Below are 27,574 nucleotides of genomic sequence, written 5' to 3'. Positions count from 1 at the left end.
TAGGTTTGCAATTAGACATAATTATTTGTATTAAAATTGAATAAATTCTAATAAAAATTAGTTTGCAATTACAGTGCTAAGACATTTGCTGAAGACAAAGTTAAATCATTTTTTAAATTGTGCAAACAGCTTCCGTAAAATTAACAGTCTCATTTTAATAACATCTTATTAGTAAGCAAGGTAATTTATTATCATTAAAAGAAATAGACATTTTGTTTGTGAATTCCAACATGTTATTTATTGTAAGCGAGCATGAGAAATGTAATTACCGTAATTATCGTAATGATTTCGTACACATTTGTAGAGGATAATATTATCAGACTAACAACGACCTAGCGTCGTCGCTTACAGGTGACGCGCGATTGTGTATGTGTAATTATTATGTTGCTTTCGCATAAAAACGTAAAATTATATATGGTAATATTTATACAGCGAGAACGTTAAATATTAATAGTCTTTAGAGCTATAGTGTGTGATAGCTTATGAATTAATGGAACGTTGCTTCTCATAAAAAATACATATCCAGAGCACCATGATTAATTTCTTATGTACAACAGCTGCGTCTGGCGGTGAAAGGGGAAAATAAAGAGAATGACAATCGCATATATATTCGATACTGCCGCCGCGTGGCGTAATAATGCTGCTCGCAAACATATTAATTATAACGGTGGCTGCTACATCCGATTAACGGCAAGATTACAGTATCCGCCGCAGCCAATTCACGAATATCGAGAAATAAACGAGGAACAGAAACTGACTATTATGCCGTAAAATTTTATGCCCTGTACTCAGTCTTTCTCATCATTATCATCATCGCAATCATTATCATCTGATTTTGGTCTGCGACACGCTATCTTTATATCCATGCTATCCGCAATTATTTATATCGAGTTACATCGTTTGAGATCAAGCGTGTTTGCTTTGTAAATCGGCAATGTGAAGAGGGTTTATGCGCGGGACCAAATAAAATCGGGCGTTTTTTTTTTGTTTTAATAATAAGGCATGGTTGGGGTGGATTCCATCTCGAGATCCTTGGGTCCTCGGTAAATATTCCATTACCGAGCTTAAAGATTCGGAGGTCCATCCTTCCGTGTAATTTCATTTATATAGTCTCTTCTCCGCCCTCGATAGAATAGCGATGAGCGGGGAGGGGGCAATTGGTAATGGAGAAAAGGTGTGAATTACAAACGAAGACGTAAAATGAGATAGGGAAAAAAAGACGAAATATGAGGATTTTTTCATCGAAGTGACCGTGGCATAAAATTTCTCGCTGAACCACCATGGAGGCTCGAACATGATGCGCGATTCTTAACGCGATTCTTAGTTTCGAGAGTCCTTGGTGAAATCGTATAGAGTAAATAAGATCACAAGCGTCATAGGGGTCGACGAGAACCCCCGGGAGTTAGAACAAAACGTAAAAGTAATATTTCGTTGTACATCTATGCGTGTATGTGTGTCGCGTAAAAATGTGCATATGTATGTACGTGTATGAATGTGTGTTTGCACTTAATCTACTTATCATTATATACACATATTAATGCTGCTCCAGTTGTCTGCATCGCTGAGTTATTTAAATGCCACGCAATTACTTAGACAGAAAACGTGAACTCTCCTTATTCTTATATCACATGTTGTATATAAGAAGGCACCACAAATAAACTTAGATTGAAAATCTGGTGATTTGCGTCGCGAATAAAAGATTAGTATACTAACCAGTAACGTGCATTTTCGAATTTTTAATAATATCGCCTTGCATTTCTTTCATGCAATTTCTCTAAACATCCAATGAATTATTAATATTTTCGAATAAATATTGCACTAAAGTTACATTGCATAGTGCTATCGTCACGTTTCTAAAAGTTCATATATATATATATATATATATATATATATATGTATATATATATATAGAAAATATAAATAATTTTGATTTTTTCATATAATTTATAATTTATTTTATATGCAAACACAAAACACAATGGCGATGATTAATAACATATCTTAATGATTAATTTTATTTTTCGTTTAAGCACGTTCTGGTTTTTTCTTTTCATCTCACATACAGATATTGTTTCTGGTATTTATATTTACATATTTCTGTAATCGCTATAACATTATTTTAGCACGTAATTTCAGTTTTCTTAAAAAAAAAAAGAAATCTGAAAATAACTGTCCTGGTTTTCTTATTCAACTTATGCAACTACCATAACGCCTCGTAATATTTTTTTTAGCACGCCACAAATATATAATAAACGATACTATTTTCTTTGTGGATTATTGCGAGTACGACAAAATCGTTGCAACCTTAACAAAGACTAGGCACTTAAGGTTTCAGGGAATCACACTTAGATCTTGAGGACATCAGATTTATATAATCTGTGACCTGGTTTTATTTTATATGCAAAGTTTTTATAGGTTTATATTAATAAGATTTTACATATTTGTTTTAATATTATTTTAACCATGCATTAAGTTACTTAACATTTTTATCATCTTAAAGATGTTTTTTATTTATCACTATCTTCTAATTTTATAATGCAAGAAATTGTTCCAATATTGTTCAATAAATATAAATAATTTGTGTGTAACATAATTTTAGACACTTTTATAATAAAAAATAAATCCATATAGAATGTTATATATATATATATATATACTTATATATATATATATGTATATTTGTATATGTTCGCACAACTCTTTGTCAAAATACATTATTTTCCATTTACAATTACATGCGCAAAAAATTCAAGACTTTCAATACAATATTGGATTAGATTTAAATGATATTTCTCTTTTGTGTGTGTTCCCATAATTTTTCATCCATATTAATCCATGTTCTCATAAGTTAGTTCGACTAATTTTGCAAGACTTTTCCCGATTGTTCACGCTTGATAATGCACGGATTATTTACGAATCAATCTCATAATAACTTAGCATGTAAGTCCATCATTACGACTAGTCAATTGCCTCTTTCAACGCGGTTAATTGTTCCTCGCCAAGCTTCACTTTATCCAATATTTCACGTCCGTCCACTATCAACTTCGCCTTCATATTGATGAAGTGTTGGTAATCAGCAAATTCTTCTTCATTCAGGTACTTTGCTAGGATCGCCGATACATTCACGCTACGTTTATCGATATTACTCTTCAGAATCTTCGCTTCTTCCAATTGATCCATTAGCTTGTCCCGTTTGCTTTCCAAAATTTTCTGCGCAGAATAATATAAACAAAATTAACATATAAATAAATTTATATTTCTTAGATTACATAGGGAGAATTCATACTTAAAAAATATATCTCTACACGTAAGATATTTTGTATCATTCTTGTGACATTATTAACATTAGAAGGAAATTATTATTTACAACTGAAATTAGATTTGATTGAATCTTGTATATCCCATAATTTTCTGATTATTAACATCAACATTTGTATCAAATTATATTCTATCTCACATGTACGATCGTCTTTAGTCGACACGCCGGAAGAGCGTTTATACTAAGCATGCAAGGAAACGAGAAGTTTCATACTTACTCTCTCCGCGTGGTCGGCCGGCATTCCATAAAGAGCGTTCTCAGCGCGAGCCAATCTGCCGCTAAGGCCGAGAAGAAGACTCGTAATCTTGCCGACTTCCTCTACGTGATTCCGATACTTGGACGCTTCCGGCTGACGAGCCACAGAGGAAACGCGAGCGGCTACTCGCGCACCTAGTGCCTCGTTCACCTCACCTTCCTCCTTCACAGCCTCCTGCTCGGCTTTGAGGACCACCAACTTTCTGCCAAGTCGCATCATCAGCTCCTCCTGAAAGATCATAGTTTCAGAATGTGCTGACACGATATGGGGGGAGGCATTAAGTAAACCTTATTTGTTCGACAATAAAGCGCGAGAGTATCTAATGAGCAAGATAACGAACGACTAAGTAACAATTCAGTTATAAAGATAAATAATATAATAAATTTGATAAAAGGCTGTTAAGAGCAGTAAATATAAAAATTCAAATTATGTTTGAAAGTGAAGTCATATATAAAGATAATATTCTTTAATCTAATGTCTAATAATGAATTACAATAAAAGGTGACAAAAAAGAATTAAACATAAGTCCTCTTTAAATACAAATACAAAGCGAACGTTTCGGTCAATATTTTGATATTATCAACGCTGATTAAATTCTGAATTTAAAAAATAAACGGTGTCATAACGGTAACATATACATCAAGCATAATCAAAAACGTCATAGAGTATGTAACGCATTGAAAATACAATGATAGATATAATGATTAACAAATATTATGGCAAGAAAAAAAGAAAACATGATGTAAAAATGAAAAGCGATATTCCTCCAACATAGTCATAATGTGATGGTTAAAATTCGTAAATTGTGTTTCTACTCCGGTTATTAGACTCGATAATGATTTGAATCCTATAACGTTATTAAATAGTTATTGATTTATTTAAACTTAATAGGTTGTATAAATAATATAAGATGAAATTCCAAAGCGCGATAATTATATTTTACATAAGAATTGCTTTGATGAAACGATGCTTATCAGTGAATCATTATCCGACCGTGAATTCCGGTATTCCCGCGACTGCATATACCAATTGAATTTAGTCGCTGGAAATCGTGTAGTTAATTATAGCACATTCTATAAGCGTTTAATTATACTTCGGATGGTACCTTTTTCTGCCTAAGGTCAAGGCTATTCGTCGGTTCAATCGCCGGCGCATCCTCTTGACGTGTTAATCCCTCTGCTTCTTGCGAATATCTCGTCAAGAATCTAGCTTTTCCCTCGGATGTCGTGAAATAAGCCGAAGTAGGAGAGAGAGGGCTGGTAAGATCGGCCGACAGTGGCGTGACAGGAGTCGAAGGTATCGTTTCATTTCTGAAAAGAATTTATTGCCATGATTACACCTTTAGTCAGTTAATGCGGATCAAACGGATCGTTCCTCTCTCCTCCTTTTCTCTCGCGGTTATTTATGCAGAAATGTTCCTATAATTGTCATCGTTGCGAGAGGGCAAGGAATTGCGTCAATGAATGTGAGTCACGATTGAATTAATCTCGACATTTTCGAGGCGAGGCAGGAGAGACAGAATGATTTGTGAACGGATACAGAGAAATATTTTGCGGCGTAGAATTTAATTCACATTTGTAATCAAAGTTTGTGATGAATAATACAGCCGTATATACATATATGAGATTGAATAAATTTTCAAGTTCATGGATGGGAAGCGCACGATTCAACGGAATGTTTGTTCCGCATAAATCTGGCCGGTTGATTGTTATCAGTTCAGTTAAATAACAGCAAACGCGATATTGTCTAAACAAGTCTATATAGGAGAGGAGAAAGTGATAAAGAAAAGAAAGCGGAATATATTAGACTGCATGCTGTTAAAAAAATCGTTTATTGTTGATTGCCGGGAGTTACGCTCGAAATATGTTAAAAATGAAATATTGCAATTAAAAAACGAAAGCGAACAATGCAATTATTTCTTCAATTATTATTTGCATCACGAATATTTCTACACAATTGTTATAACTTTATTTTTATTTCAAATTATTTTTTAAATCGCAGATATTTTTTCCCCGATGTAAAATGTCATAAAAAGATTCGCGCGTGTACGATTAAAATTAATTTAACGTAATATGTCTCCTTTTTATTAATTTTCAACTGATTGTTTTTAAGTCGGGAGAGATTTTACGCGTCGTTAGGCACACTTCGCACATGAAATTTAATTTACAATCGTAAGTTATTTTATGCAGCACATGGAATTTTCGATGCCGTTGAACGTTGGAACGTTTTAGTCGGATGGGATAAAAACGGGAGGTCGTATCTACTTTTCTGAAGGCCCCATTTCCATTTCCCGTTCGACTTGTTGCGAGTACACCGCGCAATCTGCTAGTACGATGCGTCACTTTCAGCCATACGTTAGAGACTGGCAAATAATATGATGCGTCAAGAATAAGCACTGAGTAGTTGGGCTTGACAATATCATTTATGGCGGATTACATAACAGCTTGGTGCTTTGGCACTTTCTCTTTAAGTACGGAGGAAGTATTGTCCGTAAGTGTGCAAGATAGATCAAGTCGACAAGAAATAGGAAAAAAATTGCAGAGGTACAGCAAATTAATAACAATAGATGGCCAAAAAATAATAAATATATAGAAATGAAATATAAAGAGAGATTTTAACATTTCTCATACAATATAATTTTTGTACATCAAATAAATATAGAAATTAAAATGGGAAAAGTGCAAAAAATTTTGTAGAATTAAAAAAGACCGCTTATATTTTAATAGATTTATTAAAATGTAATAATGTAAGATATAAAATTTATTAAAAATCTTTGTAGATTTATTTTATATTTGTAGTGGCGGCCCACACATATCGCAAACGCGCAAACAAAGAATTTTAAATGACATTGAGGACAAAAAGAAAAGATTTGCAACAATCTTTCTGCTTGTTTATTAAAATTATAAAATATCTCCTAGATACGTGAACCAATTAAGTAGAGTATAGAGTATTACAGATTTGCACTTGTAATAAACGCCTTTGGACTTCAAGGCATGCGACTTGATTAATAGCACGTAATCCAATGCTCACGAGCACGTGAAAACTATCAATTATCGCATTTCGGTCTATATTCATGCTGTCTTATCTACCTTGACTTTAACAATAATCTTACTGACTCGTGATGCAACCGGATAAAAACAGCGCGCGTGACATCGGGAGTGGCTGCTTTATAAATATATTTTAATTAAACAAATTACAATGAAAAAAAAAAAACTTACTTTTTATCCACATCCGCGTCCTCGTCGCAGAAGGGCGTTGACTCTTCTAAGGAGAGCCGTCGCCTTGGTCGTGGCTGCAAGGTCGTCTCCACCCTGAACAGACCGGAAACGTAGTCGGTGGGCTTCTTGTGCTCCGGCGCTGGAACTGATAGGGAACAAAAAAAAGACATCATCAAATGCTCTCGCTACACGCGTTTTCCCTCGCACGCTTCGTTTTCTGCTCCAGGGATCTCGGTATTTCGTGGAAGCCATAACGCGACAGGGGATTGCATCGAATATCGCGACAACAACGACGTATAATTGAATAACACAGTTGTGTCGTTGATTAAGTTAGCGCTTATTAAAATAAAAGGTCGCTGCCCTCAAATGCTTAATTCTATTGTGTCTCGGATAATAACTGCGCGCGCGTGTATGTATGTAAGTATTTAGATATTGTCATGCATACACAAACGTAGTTAGTAAGTACCTTCACTTGAAGTAAATGTACGACAGTGTAAGTGTAACTGCAAGTAGATAGATCGTATTATATGTCGGCGCAAGATCTGCGTTAAAGTGAACGTCATTTAAAAATTGAATAATATATATGATTGAATCAGCTGCATTGACGTTTATTAATGACGATGTAGAGCGCAAATAGTAAAATCATCAGACACGAATGATACTCTTGAAACCATTATTCATGCAATAGAGTGAATGATAAAGATCGGAGTTACTCACCGAGTATAGGCACCAGCTTGTCGTTGGGGCTGAGTTGACTGGCTAAGTCCTTGCTGAGCTCTTCGCATTCGATCTCCTCCGGTAATTTTTTCCTAGATTCCGGAAGCGGTCGCTGGAGCATGCTAATGCCGTCCTGTTCCGTGTCTTCCAGGATGTCAGGTCTGCGAGGCAGCGTCACTGGTGGCTGCATTTACCCGAAGCACGACTTCCGTACGTTGCACTAACGTCAGTCCTTCGATTCCCGGCTGCGGCGACACGCAGAGCGACGACGTCGGCGATAATTTGTCCCCTTCGATCGGCGAGTTTCTCGGCGAAGAGAACGAGGAGGCCTTGGAGACGCTTGAGATCGAAGACGTGGACGATCTGCCACCTGGTTTGAATCTCGATCTTTCGAGTCGCGATTCCGTCTCGCTCGTTTGACTTAGCCGGCTCGGTGAGCTGGATCTGTTCCAGGAACCTGTATTATCCGTTTGAGTCGGACTGGAGACCTTTCTGTTGTTGGAGGTACACTCTATCCGGGATTCGTGTCGCGTTAGAGAGTCGAGAGAGGTTTTAGGCGGCGATCTGGATAATAAAACTCGAGGCGACACGCGGGCATCGATCGATCTTCCCGAAGAAGAAGAGCTCGAGCAACTTCCCGTTCGCCTTGGAACGGCTCCTCGTAGACTCATAGTCTCGTTATTCGGTGATCTCGGTGGTGAACTTGTTGGTGGTGGCGGTCTGTCGGGTAAGATGGTAGCTTCTAGGGAACTTTCGTGTCCTCTGGACCAGCCGTTGTCGTAAGTCGTCATCGTTGTAGCGACGGATGATGTCGTAGTGCTTATAGAGTACGAGGATATCGAATTGTTGGATGTTGTCACGCTATTCGTCCTTTTCTCATTACGACGGTTCAATAATTCAATATTTTGCGAGGTCATTTCGATCGTGGCACTTCTCTCGCGGAAAAAGTCGTCGCCGGAGATTGGGAACGGGCCACCGATTTCTCGTAGCTGTTTCTGAAAGTAATTGTTTGATTTTCATATAAATTAGTATATAATAAACTTTGAAAAACAATAACACAGCACAATAAAATATAAGAAAAATCACTAAAAAAGTAAAAAAATATCCACATAAGATATTTAAAACGTTTAAAAACGTTCAAAAAATTAAAAAAGTCGAATAATTAGATTGTCAAAATAATGATAATGATAATGATAAAGTAAAGGACACAGCAAAGTGCCGAGCATGTCACACGAGCCCGGCAAGAAACCGAATGTCAGAGAAGCTTGAAAATTTGCGAGTTCTTGACACCGCTATATTTACAGGTGCAAAAATAGATGGATCGTGAAGTTGAGACGCGAAAAACACGTAAATATCGCTATTACGTGAAGGTAAATATCCGGAGATAATCTTACCTCTCTATTTTGAGGTAGTGGCTCGCAGCTCGCTGCCAATTTCCGACGTTCTCGCTCCAGCTGCCTGTTCCTGTCATTAAGGACCTCCACGCTCTGCGGTGATAATCTTTCTCTGCGTTGCTCATAGTCGTGTCTCTTTTCTGGATGCCTCTTTTCTTGATAATGATGATGATGATGCTGATGTCGGTCTTCAAGATTGTCGTTGTTATTGTTCTCGTTAGCACGAGATCTCACGTCGCTAGCTTGAAGTTTCTTATTAAGTTCGTGCGAGAGCTTATTGGCCACGTCTGCCGAATGTTGTTGCTGCTGCAGACATCTCTCCTCCAATCGATGATGAAGAGCATCCACGCTGTGCGATTTGGGAAGCTCAGAATGTTGATGATGATTATTGTTATGTTGGTGATGATAATGCTGTTGCAATGTATGATGCGACGTAACCCGTAAAAGTACAGGATCGTCGTGATCTCTAGGAGGCGGCCAATCGTCCATCCGAGAAGTCGGCGACATCGTTCTTTTATAGCTACCTTCGCTGTCGGGTGCTCCGCGCTCTCGTCTATAAGCTAAATAAGAAGCCTTGGATTGACTCCTGAAACAGAAAAAAAATATTTGTTTTAACATGTGAGAAAGGAGAAAATGTACGCGCAATTAAAATTAATGCAATTCAATTAAATGTCGAAAATATGCGATATTAATAAAGATAAACATATCTTATCTAATTTAAAAAAATCTGAGTAATGAGTCAAAAAAGGTAAAACGTAATTATAGATATTTATTTTAAAAAATGTCGGATTTTTATTCGGTGGTCGTGCAAGTCGATTAAATCCCAATAAGTCGATAAAATTTATTTACATCGTTGAGAAAATTTATTAATGTGTTAGTTTTCGTATGTAGCTACTGGATTTTATATCGTCGTATAATTCGATATGCATCGATGTGTATCTTGTAAGGACAGCGGGACGGCTTTTTACATTTTATGGCCGATTTTCATGCTCAGTCTTACCACGTGGAAACGTATCTACTTCAAACACGTGGAAATTAAATGCTTGTCACGTACATCTAAATTTTCTCTAAAACGTTAAACGAGACAGATTGCATCGAATATTAGAGTCAAACTATTCATATATATTTTTCATAATAATATTTAGATAAAATAAATCTTCAAGTGAAATGTTACTAATTAGAAAAGCAAATAAGCGTGCAACATTTTATGCGAGTTAACGTGTAATTATATATGTAAAATATAAGCAACGTTGCAATGCTATGTTAAACTTTCAGTTATTTATTATAAGCGTATTTATTTAAAATTTGAATTGCTCGTTCTATTAATTAATTAGCTTAATATAAAATCTGTACGTTTTTTTTTCTTGTTACGTATGTATATCTTACAATTCAATACATGTAAATTAAGATAAATGAAGTCTAACGAATTTCAAAAGGCAAGAGATGTCTGACATAAGATCGTTTTATTGTCGGTACGGATTTGCGCAATATATAGTAAACGCATTCTCAATGATTAATTGTGCAATAACGTTGATTAATCATTGACCAAAGTCATAGTTAGATATAGATATGCTTACACACATGTGAAACTCAGGAAAGCGGCGATGAAACCGTTTAATCGAAACCGGATAGGGTTATTACTTTGTGTTACATGAATTTTAATTCTTCAACATACCTTCACGGTTCTGCTAGTTTCTCACGAACTTTTCTATCTTTTATAAAAAGACGGCAAGAATTTCTTACTGGAATATCATGGAACAGTTACAATGTTACATGCATAAGAATTATCATTCCAATAACGCATCTTCGTATTAAATGTGCAATTCAGGCATAAAGCTTTATACTCTTTATACAAGCATTTACTTTTACATATTTTATATATCTCTATTTTATCTATTTATCTCTATCTCTTATTTATGATTCTATTTAATTGGCCTACAATTAAATGAGTCTATATTAACCTAATCATAAAATAATATAATTTTTTCAATTCGCAAACATATATTCGCATGTTATATTTGTAACATAATATGCGACAATATGTAACATAAAGAATGGACTCTTTTCCGCGAACGGATCTATTTTCCAGTTTGGTCTTGTGTAAGTACAAGTTATGAACACGCAAGACACGACCCATCCGGACGAGAGCGTTATATTCCTGCAAAAGATAAGAATCACCGAAGCGAGACTAACATTCGTAACATTGACATTGCTGCATCGTTCTAACATTTATCATTCTTGAACACGTGAACGAAGGCCTCTCTGGGGCCTTAATCCAAAGTATGAGCCGTCGCACTGATTTTTCTTCTTTAATCGGATCACGAGCTGACATTGAAACGCTGTCACTGTCACAATATATCGTCCTTATATGCAATTGTTGGATGTAAGTCCGTCTTATGACAACGCATAATACTGATATTATATCCCGCCTATAGATTTACAATATTGCTCAAATAATCGCGATTATTATTCTTGATTTATTGCTATCTTGAAAAAAAGAATTTTAAAAAGTTAAATAACAACAATTTCTTGTAATAATCGTCTTGTGTACATATTTTTTTTTATTTGAATAGATAAAAAATGACGACACTTTAAGATTTGCAACACACTTAGAGAGATTCGGCCATTCGTCTTCAAAAGTATTCTGCTTTCATACTTGAAGATTGACATGATGACTTTTGCGCAATTTGTTCCCACTTATATCGCAAATCTCATTCATTTTGGTTGCGCATGTTTGACGGAAAGGAAAGTTTTTACCATAACGAAATTAGAAAAGGAAGGCCGAAAGTAAGATTCAAATCCGAATTTTAATCATGCAAAAAATCAGCTATAAAATTATATTCCAATATTTTCGGCATAATAAAGAAATCGTTTCATGTGTATCATAAAACTTATCCAGCACGTAGGATGTGTGTACTTCAAAGTATATAATTCATAAAATGCGATACGTTATAATCTATGATTTGATAACTTATGATTTAGATAACTGTAAGTCGCAAAAAGAAGATACAAAAGTACAACAAAAGAAAATTCGATAACAACGAGTCTGGCATACAAATGATTTCACAAATTTAATATGATAGTTTTGAGCTAAGTAGAACTTTATCAATGTTGAGAGACTGCATATCGCAGTTTTCAAGATAAACGATATGTTATTCGTAGAAACGAATGTATTATGTCACACGATATGCTTGTATTATAAGTACGCACGAGCGATTATTCAAGATAACGTGTGCTGCGAGAATAAAAATATTATAATATACGATAATACGTTCAAATAAAGATGAATATTAATGCGATGCCGCTTTATTCGCGATGTTTTTACATGCGCCAATCGTATAAAAATTCATTGGCATATCGATATGATCGAAAAATGCATCTTGCGAATAATTATTCTGCCGAGTCATACATATGCTGCGGTTTTAAATCGATGTTAATGAGGCTCATTCGTAAAATAAATAACGATCCTGTGTTCGACAAAGAGCAATGAGGAGCGCGCCTTAAAAATTACATCGAATAATGATCATACGTAATCGCGAACACGCACCGGGCCTCTTTCACGATACGTATTTCTCTTTTTCAATTTCTTTTTTTTTTTTGACCGATTAATTGCGAAGAAAGATAGTTATCGATAAAGATAATACATGCGCGCCAATAATGAAGGAAGACGATAAACGTATACTGCGGATGTACCTTGCTTTCTCGATAATAAAATGTACAATATGAAATATATTTTTCTTCTTAATAGTAAGGAAAAAAAGTTAACCGTGCCCTTTATGTTTCTCTACTATCTCTAATGGCTCTGTCGACGGTATTAATGTACAGCTAGATAAATATTCAACGACAAGAGTTTTGCGCGAAATGATAGCGCAGAAAAAGAAGTATTATCACGTCAATGATAAAAGTATACTTACGCGCTTAGTATACTTAACAATGCGGCATGGCCACAGGACTAGACGTGAGTAATTTATTACAGGATGAATATCGACTCCATTGGCAGCCAGTTTATACTAGTATATCACGATAATTGATGGTCGAGGTATTGCGTTCTCTTAGTACTCCTCCACAAACCTTGCATATCAAATAGATGGTGTCTCAAATAAAGAAGGTTATTAATATTAGTCTCGAAAATGTTTAAAAAAACTCGATACAAAGTTTTCAACATATCTAAATGTTTTTACAGATACTTGCATCTTAAAGCACTTGTCATTTAAAAGTAAAAATATATCTGTCAAGATATATTGAGACGCGATAAGATTTTTCTCTCAATTATTTGCTATGATTCACGAACGGCCCGACTATTATTATAGATGCACGTTACGATATATTTGTTTTACTTGATAATTCATAAGTTTTATATTAGGTGTATTTTTCATATATTAGATATATTTTTACATTTATTATATTGGATATATTACTTCTCTCTTGATTTGCGGAAATCAGTTACGTCGTATTGATAAACGTGCAAAAATATGCGTCAATATTTTAAAGTCTAATAGGAATGTTTTCTGTCTATGATACTGATGATTCACGCAAATGCTTCGCATAACGCTAATATTTATAGATACGACATTCGTACGAACATATTACCACTTTGAATAAAATGCTACATGCTTTGTTTTTATAATTAGACGAAGAGTTATGTTGTTGATTTTATTAAAATTGAGAATTAAAATATCTTTCGATAATATGTAATTTTGTTCAAGTTTTATGACATTTATGGGCGTTTTCCAGCAATAAGCGACACACAGTATCATTTTATTTTCTTTTAACACCTGTGAACAATAAAGATAGAATAATGATACTCTGTGTCGTTTGTGTCGCTTGCTGGAAAAACTCCGTATAACTTTACGGGAATATATATCACATACACAAATATAATATAATCATTGCAAAGAGAGCATCATCTTTGTCTTTTTCAACAACTTAATTATGCGGACCGATTAGTGGCGTTTGAAATTAAAAAGCAAGACACCGATCGCTCGTAGATCTCGTGAAACAACTATGCAGAATCATCGTACTATATCGCCCGAGTGAATACAAATCCTCTTTCGATACGGTTGCATGCTCGATGTCTCTTATTCATTAGAACAGATCTACGATCGGTAGACACCGATCGTTCGGGTAAGGCGATCGGTCATTACAACACTACGGTAATTAATTCGAAGCAGGGTTCAACGCTCACGTATACCATATATTCCTTCTATTGGTGCGAGTTAACCGCGAAGAAGAAGGAAAAAGGAGGATATGATCATCGTACAATTTACATATTTGGCCATTTATATATACGGTCGCACAGCTGATAAAATATTCGCTCGAGCGAATCGTCACGCAGACACGCATGACGGAACGAAAATTATTCTAGCGGCAGCAAGCGACTTTACTAATTCAAGCTAATTTTCTAGAATGTATGTTTGTACGTCACGACGTCGGGGATAACTTATTTGCAACGATAAATTCTAAATTGTAAGTAATTGTATCGTTCAACTTAGAAACATTTAAATTACATAGTTACGCGCCGGAAGTATTAATTGGAGCGATTTCGATGATGATTATCTATGTAATTGAGCGTCACTGTGACTAAGCTCAATTGTACTCAATTAACTTAATCATTTTCTCTGCAATTCAAAGATAAAAAAAATATATCAAAGTTTTAAAAATCATGAGGAAAAATATAATCTCTGACATATGAAATCGAGGTGGTAAAAAGTATTAAAACGCGTGATATTTTCCTTTGTTGAACAATTCACTTTCTACAACTGAAAACCGTATATGGAATCCCAGCATTGGGTGATGTGGTATAACTGATCTCACGTGGTCTATTGTTTTCACACGGGATAGTGTTGCGTATGACGCTGCAGACGTTATGCAAACACATATCGATATCTGTTGAACTGAATCTCGAGTCGTAGCGCAGCCAAGTATACGCGTGCATCTACACTGACGCGTAGCGCTAAGCTTATGCGCTCCTCAAGCTTATGTCAGGCTTCTCAAAGGCGTGGGACACCGATTCAAGTGTGCATTAAGAAGTGCGAAACATGAAAAGTTAATTAGCCGACGTGGACGATATTGTTCCACAATGGCTGTACGCGGAAATGTTCGACGGGGGAGTCACAAACGCGAGAAAAGTGAAAGCCGTCTTATTTACCATTTACATTTATTTGCATCATTATGTGATAATATCTCCTTCTACCGAATAACTATGTTTTTCGAATAAGCAATCTAAATGAGCTAAATATATTTTTTTTTACATTTTCGCACCGGATATAATGAAACAGTAATTATGTAAGAATCGAGGTTAACGAGACTCTTTAGAACATGTCACTTTTTGTCGTTTACTGTAGAAGAAATGAAACTTTGCTACCAAATCAATTATAAGTCCATTAAGAACCGTTTGCACTAGTAATGGATGCGGCTTAGTGTCCGTGTCTGACAACGCGCGTCTTTATTCACTGAAAGAACAAGCACGATTTGCGTAAACGCTATGGTAAAGCCTTGTGTTATTCAGTATGTCGAAGTAAGCAACCTTGACTGACTGGCAATTTCGAAAATCACTTTGTGAATAATGCGTAAAACTAGCTAACATGTTGAGCATGATACACATCACCAACTTCTTTTAAATACGAGAGATACAAAATTCAATTTGTAAGAAATGCATATCCTAAATAATGATTAAATAATTTTCGACTTGTAAAATAGAGATGATAAAAGAATTCTAATGTATAATATCTTTCTATAATATTGTTCCTTTGTTTGTTAAACAATCTTATTAAACAACTTATTTTCTAATAATTTGAAGAAATATTAAATGGTAAATACTTTTTACAGATATCTCATATAAAAAAGACTATATAATCTGATTCTTATTTTGTTAGATTTTTTAAACTTTCCGAATATGATTTTAATCTTGTGTAATAAGAGTTACGGTTTTTATTCTTTGTGAAAATGAATTCTGTGGAAAATGTATATAGGTACTTTTATTCTTTCTGCCTACTTAATATCAAAGATTGAAAGAGTATTCTTAAACAATTAATTGATGATTAATTGATAGGAATGATCAAATATTTTATTATTTTTTTATGCAATTATAATAAATAAATCATATTAGTTAAAATTCCAATACAATAAAGTTACAACGTAATAATCAAAATAATACGCTTCGACAATTTCTCAAAATCTCAAAAATAAAATAATCTAAAATAAAATAATTATATAAAAACAATACTTGTTTTAATTTTATGCTTAATGTTCTTCTATTGTAAAGTTGTAACTCTAAGACATGATGACACCGGTACATGTGCTTCCTGTTTATACAAGATTGTTATAACCTACTGCATGCGCACGATCTAAATGACAGTTGCCCTCGTCACAACGTCACTTACGAAATCAAAATGCATACGTAGTATGGATAACATGTGAGAGCGTAAACACCACCTTTACGGGTGGACAGGTGCCCTCGTGATGAAATTCGGGTCGAGTACTCGATTCCTCATCCATTCGCGTTTCCTGCCAAGGGAAAACTGGCACTTGCTGGGCAGATGAAACTTTCCTCGCAGTCTAGCAGGGGAAAAAACTTGTCGCGAAATGAGCGCGAAGGAACGCGGATGATCTCGTTGCAAATGAAAGCGTTCAAAAAGAGATTAACTGAGTTTCGTAGCCCGATCCTTTGAAGATTTCTAGTCTGATTTTAATTGCAAATGAACGCACTGTACGAAATTACTTAAAAATTGTGTTACATGATTTATGAACGATTACATAAAAATTTTTAGTCATACATGTACGAATATTGACTGATGGACGAATACAGAATATTTGCATTTTCGATATAACGAATGATCAGGATGAGTGACATACTTTAAGAGAACATTTGTAAGAAAACGAACAACGAACTATATCAAACGACTGTCAGAATGCTACAAGAAACGACACTCGAGTATTCCTCATCAATATTTGTGAACTGTCATGCTTTCGCGGAGGTATGTCACATTCTCAAGGTTTTGTATGTGGAAGCCACACTTCGTGCTGGAAGCCTGTCGCATCGTCTCAAGCTTTTATTTTAAAACGAAGCAACAGGTACATCTATGACATCCAAGATAGGATAATTTTCTAATAACATGTGCAATAAAATATTATAGAAATACATTCAAATAAAATGTTACACATCTTAAAAATGTGAATTTTTTTACAGAAACATGAGAGAGTAATAATAAAAAAATATACTTATCTCTAAAAAATTCTTATTAAATTTAAAATTTAATTTATCTTGACGCACAACAAACAATAATATAAAACATAAATTTTAGGTGTAAAGATTTCACTTTGGAAGATTTTTTTGGGTTATCTGGGCCATAGAGATGGTAATCGCGCGCGACACGAGGCAAATAATCCGACCGAGATAGCCGAGATATCTGCGACCGAAATAAGAGTCGAAAGCGAAACGTGATGTTTCACGCCCCGCTGCGATAAATTTTATAGAGTTAATCGCTCGATCACTTTGTCCCGTCATGTCATATATTATAATCTGAGACGTCTTGTCGACAATATTGCATTCAAGTCGATCTGCAGTAAATTGATCGCTTTTCAAATTAAAACAACTGTATTGGTTGTTGGATTAAATAAAGATTATAAATATGTTTTTTTATTTAATCTCAGAAAAGAGAAAAACAGAGAGGAGAAAAAATATAATAATAATAATTCACACATTTGTTTGTCCAATAAATTATAACGTTGTGAAAAACACAACGCATTGCGTTACGCGTTCCCTGTTTTATCTCACACACAATTCTCATATAGTGAAAGTAATTCGTAACGGTAGAATCTATTGCTACATATGTAAGCATAAGATTATTCTGGTTTTTCATCAAGATCATATTATTATACATGCTATCTTAGAAACGTCGTCATTATATTTTCTAAATTGATAAATGATAAACACATTTTGTTCAATTTTGGTGGCTTTTGTCCTCGCGGAAAATCGCACGATAATATAGAACGTGGGAAGAGACGGTCGCTTATCAGTTAATCATACCCGCATGACAACGTTATCGCTCATGCATATACGTGGGTAATATATTCCTAACGTGTCCGACTGCTGACCGTCAGCTAAACTCCGTTCACCTACTTCGTTTGCACTGATATATTTATAAAACATTTAATGAAAGTCGCGATTTTAATTAATGTTCGCGCGAAATTAGATTGAGACACTTTCTTCAAGTTTTTCTACTTGTGAATTATCTTGACAATTAAATAAATTACAAGCTCATAGCAGGTCATGCAGCTTCTTTTATAACAAAAAGTTGAGCTCTATTTATTATTTTTTGCAAAACGAAAAAGCAATTAACTGAGTCATGAATAATAACGATAGTTATGATTAACGAGTAGTGCTTGTAATAAAATGTGTAAGCACACGAAGCGTACAATTACCAGAAATTATTATCATTATAGAGTCAAATGTTGCGTGACAAATGTGGCATGAACAAATACATTTGCAAGCGACTTTACATAATTTTATGTCATCGGAAAATAAGTTGTGATGTACTTACGCGATGTAAAAAAGAAAGAATCTTACAGACAAGGAATCTGCACAATATAGAAGCATGTCAACCTACTTTCACACTTGGCAACAGACTGCACTCGGACTGGCAATTTAAAAGCACTCGAGTCGTGAGAGTAATGAAGCTCAACTCGGTTATACTGCTCGTGCGTTGTTGAAACTCCTTATACTAATCACAGCAGGTTAATCGACGAATGGAATGATTTATATCGCGATTAGATTATACGATAGAGCTATAAAAAAATTGCCATTGAAAAAGATACATAACAAATTATGAAAATTTTAATATATAATTTGTAGATTTGTTATATTAAGTATGTATGATAAAGCGTTGTGAAACGAAAAAACTGCAATGTAGAATAAATGATAATGATAAAAGAATTGCAACATGTGGAATACTATATAAAATAACTATAATACATATATAATAAATTTACATCTACGAAGATTTTATCATCACTTCGTTAGAGATTTTATCATTAAATATCTTTTTCTTTGACATATACGTGTATCGATAATATATATTATCTGATAAAATTTTTAGATGCATTCTTTTTATGAAATACTTTTTTTTCGATAACGTGATGTGTATCAGTCAATGATTTGATTATAGTTCACATTCCGACTACACAAATTGAAAAAGATTAGATGCGAAAAAGAGATAGAGATATTGTCGAAATTAATAGCATTAACTATATTTAAACTATGATTTGTATTCCTATACCATTCTTAAAATTCGTAAACACAAGTATTACATTTCTTTGTTGGGCAAAATGCGAACGACTGAAGAGGTGACTCTTCAACTAGCGCTACGTGCACCGTTTAAATAATGCCATTTCATGATTCATGCCTTTTAATTCTCATCAACCAATTCGTCAAGCACCAATAATGGTCTAAGCATCGATTAATATTTAATCAATTCCTTAACTGGCAAACGACGCATTACCTTAAAAATAGCGTACGATCAATGCTGAACATTTTCTCATGGAATACTTTTTGTATTTCAGAGCGTCAGCTTAATTTTGCCACAAATGGTAGTGTGTTATAAACACCTAAATGTGAGGATATAAATAATCACGATTTTATTTATAAAAGCAGTGTCTTTGCAACTGTTGCATTTTAAAGCTCTATAAAACAATGAATCATATGTTATATTATTAAGGCCACAAAACGAGGCTGTTTGTTTTATTTCCAGAATTAATATAGGAATTAAGAGTCGAAATTGCTTACACAAGTTATTTCGATCATATCATATTACATTTTTGTTTTTTTTTTAATTTGGGGTGTTTTAGGTAATTGGATTGATAAATGAAAATCATAGAATAAAACCAATTACATTTAATTGATTTAAAATAAATTTTCTGTAAATTTTTTTTACACAATATATTCTGACCTTTAAATAGCATCTTTTAAGTAAGTGTTACTAAATTTTACAGCTGAAAATATTGATGATCTAAAAGTTTTTAGAATACGGAAAACTCTTAACTCTCCTAAAGTGTTAGCGGAAGAGTAAGATATTAGCTCGACGCGTATTCACCTCGCGTACCTGACGAAATCACCCACGCGTATCTGCCTCCGGAGGTGAAACAGCAGGAAATCATTGTAGCGGAATAGACGTCGAAATAAGACGTTACTCGACATGTACATACTTTTGACGTGCGAGCGCGTTCGCACGTCGTGCGATTTTGACGACGCAGATTTTTTGAGCCGCGACGTTTTCGACGATGCTTTCTATTTTTTCGCGCTCGAGCAATCAGGTCAGCACACCTGGTCGACTCTTCGCGACGACGATTCGAATGATGATCTCGCGGCAACGGCCTCCTACGGTCGTACGGCATTTCGCGCTTCATGTCGGAAATATGACATGCTCTCAGCGGAGGAAATCCAATGTTGGCTAGAAGAACGGAGCGTAGAGCATGCGTAGAAAGTATATCTGTCACGGCAGGGCAGGGCAAAGGACGGGGGAAACCGCCAGGAGGACTCCGGTGCAAGAAGTATTCTCATTTTCCACGCTTCGGTGAACAGCGACAAGGTCTTCTCGCGATAGGGTCCGGCAGCGAGATGGAAATAAGGGGAAGAAACGTGGTCGTGGCGCCAGGACAAAGGGTAAGGAAGCGTAAATCAACGGGCCGAAGAATATGATAATAGCGCAAGCAGATAACTAATTGCCGCCATGCATAAAGCTGTGAAACACGCATTTGCCTGCTACCTACTAGGCGAAACGACGGAAGAACACAGTCGGACTTCGTCTCGGCTATGGTTGCGCGTCTGATTTTACCTGTTGGATTTCTGAGAAAGGCTAGAGAAAAGTGTATCTTGCTTCTTTATTCGCATTCTCTGTTTCTTTTTAATCGCACGCACGTGTACAAAAAACCTACATATATTTTGCAGCTAGAATTTTAATTCAAGCATTGTCATGTAAAGTAAAAACTTTAGCAAAGTTTTACGGACTTGAAATTATTTTAGAATATTGTGTTTCTCTTTTCTAATGATACTGTATAAATAGCTCGGCAAGAACCTCTATTAAATTTTTTTTTACATATATTAATTTATATTTCTTATATAAAATTGTGAAATTATTTTACAAAAGATAATTAATGTTTCGTATAATATTATCTTCTTTTTAAAAAATTTAAACGGATTCCAAGTTCACAAGAGAAGAGAAGAAGAAAAGAAAGATCGCATTCAAGAGATTAAATTAAAGAAAAAAAAAGAGCAGAGGTCAAGAACTACAGTTTCTTTCGTTCAGAGAAATCGGCATCTAAACGAAGATAGCCGACAATTTAGTGACCTCGCATACCAGACATTCTCGCGCTTAAAGCAGCACGTTCTAGTTTTATGTAGTTCTCTAGCAATTTGTGATTTGTATCTCGCGACTTCTGTTTCTAATTCCATTCGCATGACTGACACATGCACTTCGTCCATCATAAATACAATTTTGCGTTGCAAACACGCGCGGCAAACATATGTATAAAGCAAATGGATGCTTATTCGAAGTAACATAGAAATCTTGTAGGAAGTGAAATATTAATCGGTAAGAAAAACGCACATAGTTGCATACGGCAGAACAGATCGTCTAATCGTTGCCTGACAACAAGATTGTCTACCAGCTATGCTGCAGCAAATAAGAAGCATTCAGTAACGCCGTTTCGAACACAATTGCGATACACGTCTCTCAGAAGAAGCCTGCAATAAAGTTAGCGATAAAAATCGGCGCGTCACGCAATTTACATATTACTGATTTACAAATACTGTATTTAGCAGCGTCGGAAGAGAAGATGGCTGCATTATGGTACATAATCATGAAGCTTACACGAGTGGAATAATGACGAGTTTCGTTTCGGAGATATATACTACTTTTTAATTAAGCGCGCAAATTATTCTCTCTTTTATCGTGTATATCTTTGATACTACATTAACATCGGAAATAATTCTCTTATTACTTTAACCATGTTAGACATGTTTTGTGTTTATTTTAGATATACAAGAAAAGTGTAAATTTCAGCATTCAATGGTATCATATGCTATTACAAATCGATAGATAATAATATATTAATGAGGCCTGGAAAATTAAAAGAAAAAGGATTAATACGCTCCCTTGATCGCATCGTGAAACTGCGATGTTATTTCAAATTAGTGAAGACGAAAACCACAGCGAGCCTTTCTTGCACGGAATGTTATGCCGCACTCGTTTCAGAAATTAATGTTGAACTGGATGATGGGGACTAATTGTAAATGATTTCGCCAATCGTGGGAATTCGCGCTGATTACATCTCAAGTATTCAGCCGCTTTGAAAACATAACTGATGAACTAACTCGTAGCCAACTCGTTTATTAATCATTTCCTTGGAACAAAATTCTTTCGACGATTCAATGAATAACGATCATTTGGAGGAAAGCGAAGAACTTTATATTATGTTTCTAAATGTTTCTTACAATTACAGTACACAGTGCTTTAGAAAGATTCTATTTAATGCAATAATTTGAGAGCTCAAAATTAAAGCAGGTATGCATTAAATGACGACACAATCATTAGTAAATATTGCTGAGAATATGAGATTGTACATAGAGAGAAGAGCGAGGAGACTTGCAAATATGCCGGAATTTAATGAATAAAAAATATGTTAATAACGATGCGTTCATGTAAATGTAGATAACGATTAAATGAATGGAACATGAATGAAGGAGAGTGGAAGAAGCGGTAAAGAAGAGGGAACACGAGGGAGGCAATTGCCACGGATGGAAAAGTAACGATGCGAAATGTAAAAACGCTAAATGGTGGGAACTAAACAGTCATTTCGTAGCGTCGGAAGACAAAGGATAACGGAAAAGACGATTTGTAAGGTAGCTAATGGAGACGCTGAGGCGAATATAAAAAGGCCGAAGCGCACGAAGAGCAGCACTTGGACTCTTTAAAAAATTGGTCATAGTTAACGGTTATAATACGAAAGGGCACGCGCGCTAACCGGCCACTTTAAAAGAAACCGTTTTGCTTATTGTGCCTTACAAGACCTTGCTTTATAACGCGGACATTATACTCGCGTTCGCGAGAGATCGTTCGCCAAGTTAGATGTCGATCGTGCGTGTCGATTCTCTGGTTGTTCGCCAAGCGAGTAACAGATCCGACCGCAGAATATAAAAGACACGATGGCTTCCCATTCAATATCCAGACGACGAGAAACAAACCAACGTGACGACAGAAGCGACTGAATAGTGATGCAACTCATGCCTTTTGTACCGGATGCGTGCGTAATATGTGAAACGAAGATCAATCGTCGAACATTTTTTTATACTCGAATCGATCGTTTAAATCGACAGAGAATATCGCTGCTTCAACCGAGTACTCTATCGTGCAATTCTTTGAACTCGTATACGAAACGGAAGTATTAATTGATTATGGTAGATATAGAGTCTTTTCATGATTGATAAAAGGAGATCGTATTGCCGACGAAGAAGGCAGAGAAAAAGGGCGGAGAGAAAAGAGGGATTCGAAGGGATCGACAGATGTTATTATATAACTGTCGTCATCGCGCGTTTACTCGACTCTCTTCGACTTATTTCTTCTCGTCTAAGAACTCAATTTCGCTGCAGCAATTACCACGTGGTAAATGATTCCTCCCTCTTTCCTCTTTATAACATTCCACGATAATGACGAGGAGATACGGGAAGAGAACTGGCAAACTGGCATCGGTTCAGTACACACAAGAGAGACCAAATTCTCAGAAGATGATGGAGGAGAGTCTCCAAACAAAGAGAGTCTTGTTCTTTTGCCTGCACATACAATTTCCACAGGAAAATTTCATAGCAAGCGCCTTTGACTTGTGATAAGATTCACGACAACTTGGCGCCTCTTTTGATAGCGAATGTTATTAATTCTTTAATATTAAAGTACATTCGTTTATAACAAGACATTTTTATCAAATTAGAGAGAAATATATTAGCTATATATTTTAAAATCCTATTTTAATTTCTCTATGAACAGAAAAAAATTTACTTTTAAACGCACTTAGTAAAATAAAAGTTAATTTTATATTTTTTTAAATTTCTTGTACTATTTAATGTAACGTATTATATGAAAAAGAAGAAAATGGATTATTTACTAGTTATGTTTGTGTCTTAACACTATTGGTTGTATTGCTCATTATTAAAAGAAAAAAGAAATTATAGTCCAGTAGTAAATACGTTGTGGTCGGTGAGAGACATGCGATGTTTACGGGAAGGATTGCCTTGCGTGCGATCGACCATTAAAAATAAAAATGCGCCCGCGTTAATAGGTGGCCCCCAAACCCAAATCCGGGAGCAATTTTTTTAAAAGTCGGTCGCTCACGCGTAGGAAGCGAGATTAATAAGTCGCTATTAATTAATATTAAACAAATACTCTCGTCCCAAAATCTTGTAAATAACGGGAATATCCGCGCCATAAAGACGCACGCGTGTGCCGTTATAAAGGCTCACGAAGGCCGTCGTTCACGCCAAACGACTAATGAATTTCATAATTAATACCATTATAATTAATCACGGGCCCTCATGACGTGCACGCCGTTGCATCGTCGACGTTGCAGCCTCCTTGCCAGGAAAGGGACAAGAGAGCCTTTGACGTCGGCCGGGCTTTTCCGGCACGATCGATCTCCGGCGCCGAATCGATTACCTTCTCTCGCCGGATTGTTCATCGCGCGAGCGTTTGCTCGGGCCATAAATCAAGCGGGCAAGTCGTAGGACCTGGTCGGAGAGAGAACAGGGCCCCCGAGGCCGTAAATCGCGAGACGTCTCCATCGTTCCTTCGCGAGCGTCGAAGACTCGCGATAATCGACGTCGAGCGCAAACATCGCGATTTTATTCCGCGCACGTTTTTTTATTCTGCGATGAGAACTTGCGGAAGAGTTACCCATCCGGCGATTCCTCTCGTCTTCGGCGCTTTATCTTCGCGGCGAAGTGCGCTCACGCGTTCCGAGGCGGAACGACGACGAGCAAGTCCCTTGAAACGAGATCGAGTTTATTATCTATTTTGCCTCACGCATCTGGACGTCATCCTACGGGGGATAATGCGACCAGTTAGTTTCGTAAGCAGCTTATCGGTTCGATAAACCGATTCTTTTTGTTGTTGCTTTTCGCTTATGCGCGATTGACCGCTTTAATCCAAGTCCGATTGCATATCGAAACGAGTCAAATGTAAACCAGATTTTATGGGTTAATATAAGTAGATGAGCATATTGCTTGTACGTTGGAAATATTGACATACATTGTCGAAATGTAATAGTGATTAGCATTTGTGAGAAAAATGCACTAACATATTTATTGACTGTATCTTATGTTTACAGATAGTGTAATTTATTTAACTAGAACGAATGACTTGAGAATAATTATAGAATATATCTGCATATTTTTCTAGTATTGAGGCGTTAATCGTGTCAAGGTTGTTATATAAAAAACATATGTTCTATGAGAATAATATGCTCTATGTAATGAGGTAAAATAATATTTTCACTAACATATTTCAGAGCAAGGCTATAGCAATAGGATATAATATAACATGTTAATTTTTTTAAATATTGAATAGCGCGTAATGAATCTACAAAATGTCCATTGTAAATAAAATTGGAGCAGTATTTGCATATGCGATACATTTTTAAACAACGAAATAATCAAACATATTTGAATTACATTTGTGCGTAGAAATTTCTTAAACAACTTGACAGATATTTCATTGAAAATAAGTGTGGAAACATAAAGTACAAATTTATAAGCAAAACAAATATAATATAATAGTATATAATATAAGAAATATGATAGTATTGCATTATTTTGCTCAGAGCAGATTTTCTCTTTGCAAAGAAATCGATCGTTTCACTAGTGAAAACTCTCTGGTCAAAGGTGCACACACGGAAACTAAGCCTTGACAGAGAAAACTGCATCCAAGGTCTCGAACGTCGTTAACGATTGAACAACAGTATCGGGAGAACAAGCACATACGTTGGAAGCGCTATGTTAAAGCAGTGTAATGAGCCGTCACTCATTTTCCACGTACATTATCGTACCGGCTCATTACCTTTCACCCCAGGACCAATCTGAAAGTGTTTAAGCGGCACGAATATATTTTACAGCTGAGAACCTGATGTTGTGTTAGCTGCGAAAGTGCCACAAATTTCCAGATCAATCTGCGATCGTATCTGATCCGCCATTAGCGGATACAGAGTGTCGTAATTCCGTCGGCCAAAAAGCGTGATATACCTAAGCAGCGATTTTGAAGGGAGACCGCGATTTCTTGCTACGTCTAATTGTTATTAATTAGTGTACGATCGCTGCGGCCGCTCGCGATCCGATTGAGTAGAACTACATTGAACTACAAAGCGGCAACTTATTAACCCATTGCAAGGTTAGCGCAATTAGAGACTGTGAGCTTCTAATTGAATGCCTATGGTAGCTAAACTGCATACTCGTTTAAGCAACGGGAGACAGGGAAAGAGAGACGATGGCCATCATTAATATCGTTTGTTGCCGTCGTAAACGCGGATACACGGATACACTGGACAACTTGCTGGAATGCTGGATCTGGAAATGTCGCTTATACCTTTTCTCGCGAAAGGAGAAACAGACAGTGGAATCTGGACCGCGACATGTAGCAATTTGAGTGACACAAAGTTGGCCTGGTATACCGGCCTCGCCTTCCATACATCATCGTCGTGATAAGACGAAAGCCGAGGAACCGTATAAATTTCTTTTAATTGGTACTACCGCGCACTCGATGCGGATTAAAAAGGATCCGACGCGCGCGATCCGCTTAATCCCTCGCAAGACGTAAATATGCAGGCGCCGCGCCGGCGGCGATGTGCAGAAACGGAAATGTGCACATGCTATATTTATAATGCCGTCACGTAACCGCGTGCGAGCCTTAAATTAACCAGTTAAACGTCCGGCCGTTCCGAAAGTTAAGTAACGACTTGGCGAGCCACTAAAGATGTCTCGGCCTCCGCTGACGTTGTAAATGCGAGCGAAATGTAGCCGACGTATTTCAAGATGCGCTCGCGGCACAAATCGTCGATTTGACTCGACAATGAATTCGAATGCGGTTTGATAAGCAGATTCGCGCGCGGCGTCCTTGCAGTCTGCAGGAGGAGAATCCTAGTTCGCTATTCGCGAGGAAAGGAGAAGGAAGGACGAGTGAAGAACACTCGTCGAAGCTGTCTGGAGGGAGACACCAGACGGAGAGAAAGACGCGATCGCTTCGCTTAGCTGTTCTTTCTGCTTCTCGCAGCTCTATCGAGCGAATAGTTCCCAGGCTAGACGGTTACTTCTTGGATCAGCCAGACCGACTCCTATCGAAGTAGCCGACCTCTAAGTATAAATTCCGTAATGTGTATGTCACAGCGACGTTAATTAAAACGGAGTAAAAGGTCGAAACTCGAGCCTAGAAGCTGATGCACGCTATCGAGCGCAAGTCAGATTGAAATGTTAATTTAAGTTAATTTTAGTCTTAAATGAAATAAATATTTAGTGTTAAATAAAATAAAAATTATATAAAAAATTGATATCAATGTTAAATATATAATGGTAAAAACGTAAAAACGATATATAATACAATATCATTCTTATTGATATCTATGCATTTTACTGTAAGGC

General features: G+C 36.1%; 1 protein-coding gene across 1 annotated transcript in view; it reads right to left on the bottom strand.

The window, feature by feature from the left end:
• Positions 1-210: 210 nt before the first annotated feature.
• Positions 211-27,574, bottom strand: part of Shrm (shroom) — a 91,342-nt gene continuing 63,978 nt past the window's right edge. Inside the window, 7 exon segments of the mRNA XM_085487086.1 lie at positions 211-3,210; positions 3,537-3,803; positions 4,681-4,885; positions 6,794-6,938; positions 7,511-7,667; positions 7,669-8,505; positions 8,905-9,490. Of these exon segments, the coding sequence (XP_085343212.1) occupies positions 2,959-3,210; positions 3,537-3,803; positions 4,681-4,885; positions 6,794-6,938; positions 7,511-7,667; positions 7,669-8,505; positions 8,905-9,490 (2,449 nt within the window). The 3' untranslated portion in view covers positions 211-2,958.

Source organism: Nylanderia fulva, unplaced genomic scaffold, assembly GCF_048542155.1.
Source record: "Nylanderia fulva isolate GAGA-0341 unplaced genomic scaffold, ASM4854215v1 Scaffold5, whole genome shotgun sequence".
Classification (NCBI taxonomy): Eukaryota; Metazoa; Arthropoda; class Insecta; order Hymenoptera; family Formicidae; genus Nylanderia; species Nylanderia fulva.
This window is presented reverse-complemented; position numbering and strand designations above follow the sequence as displayed.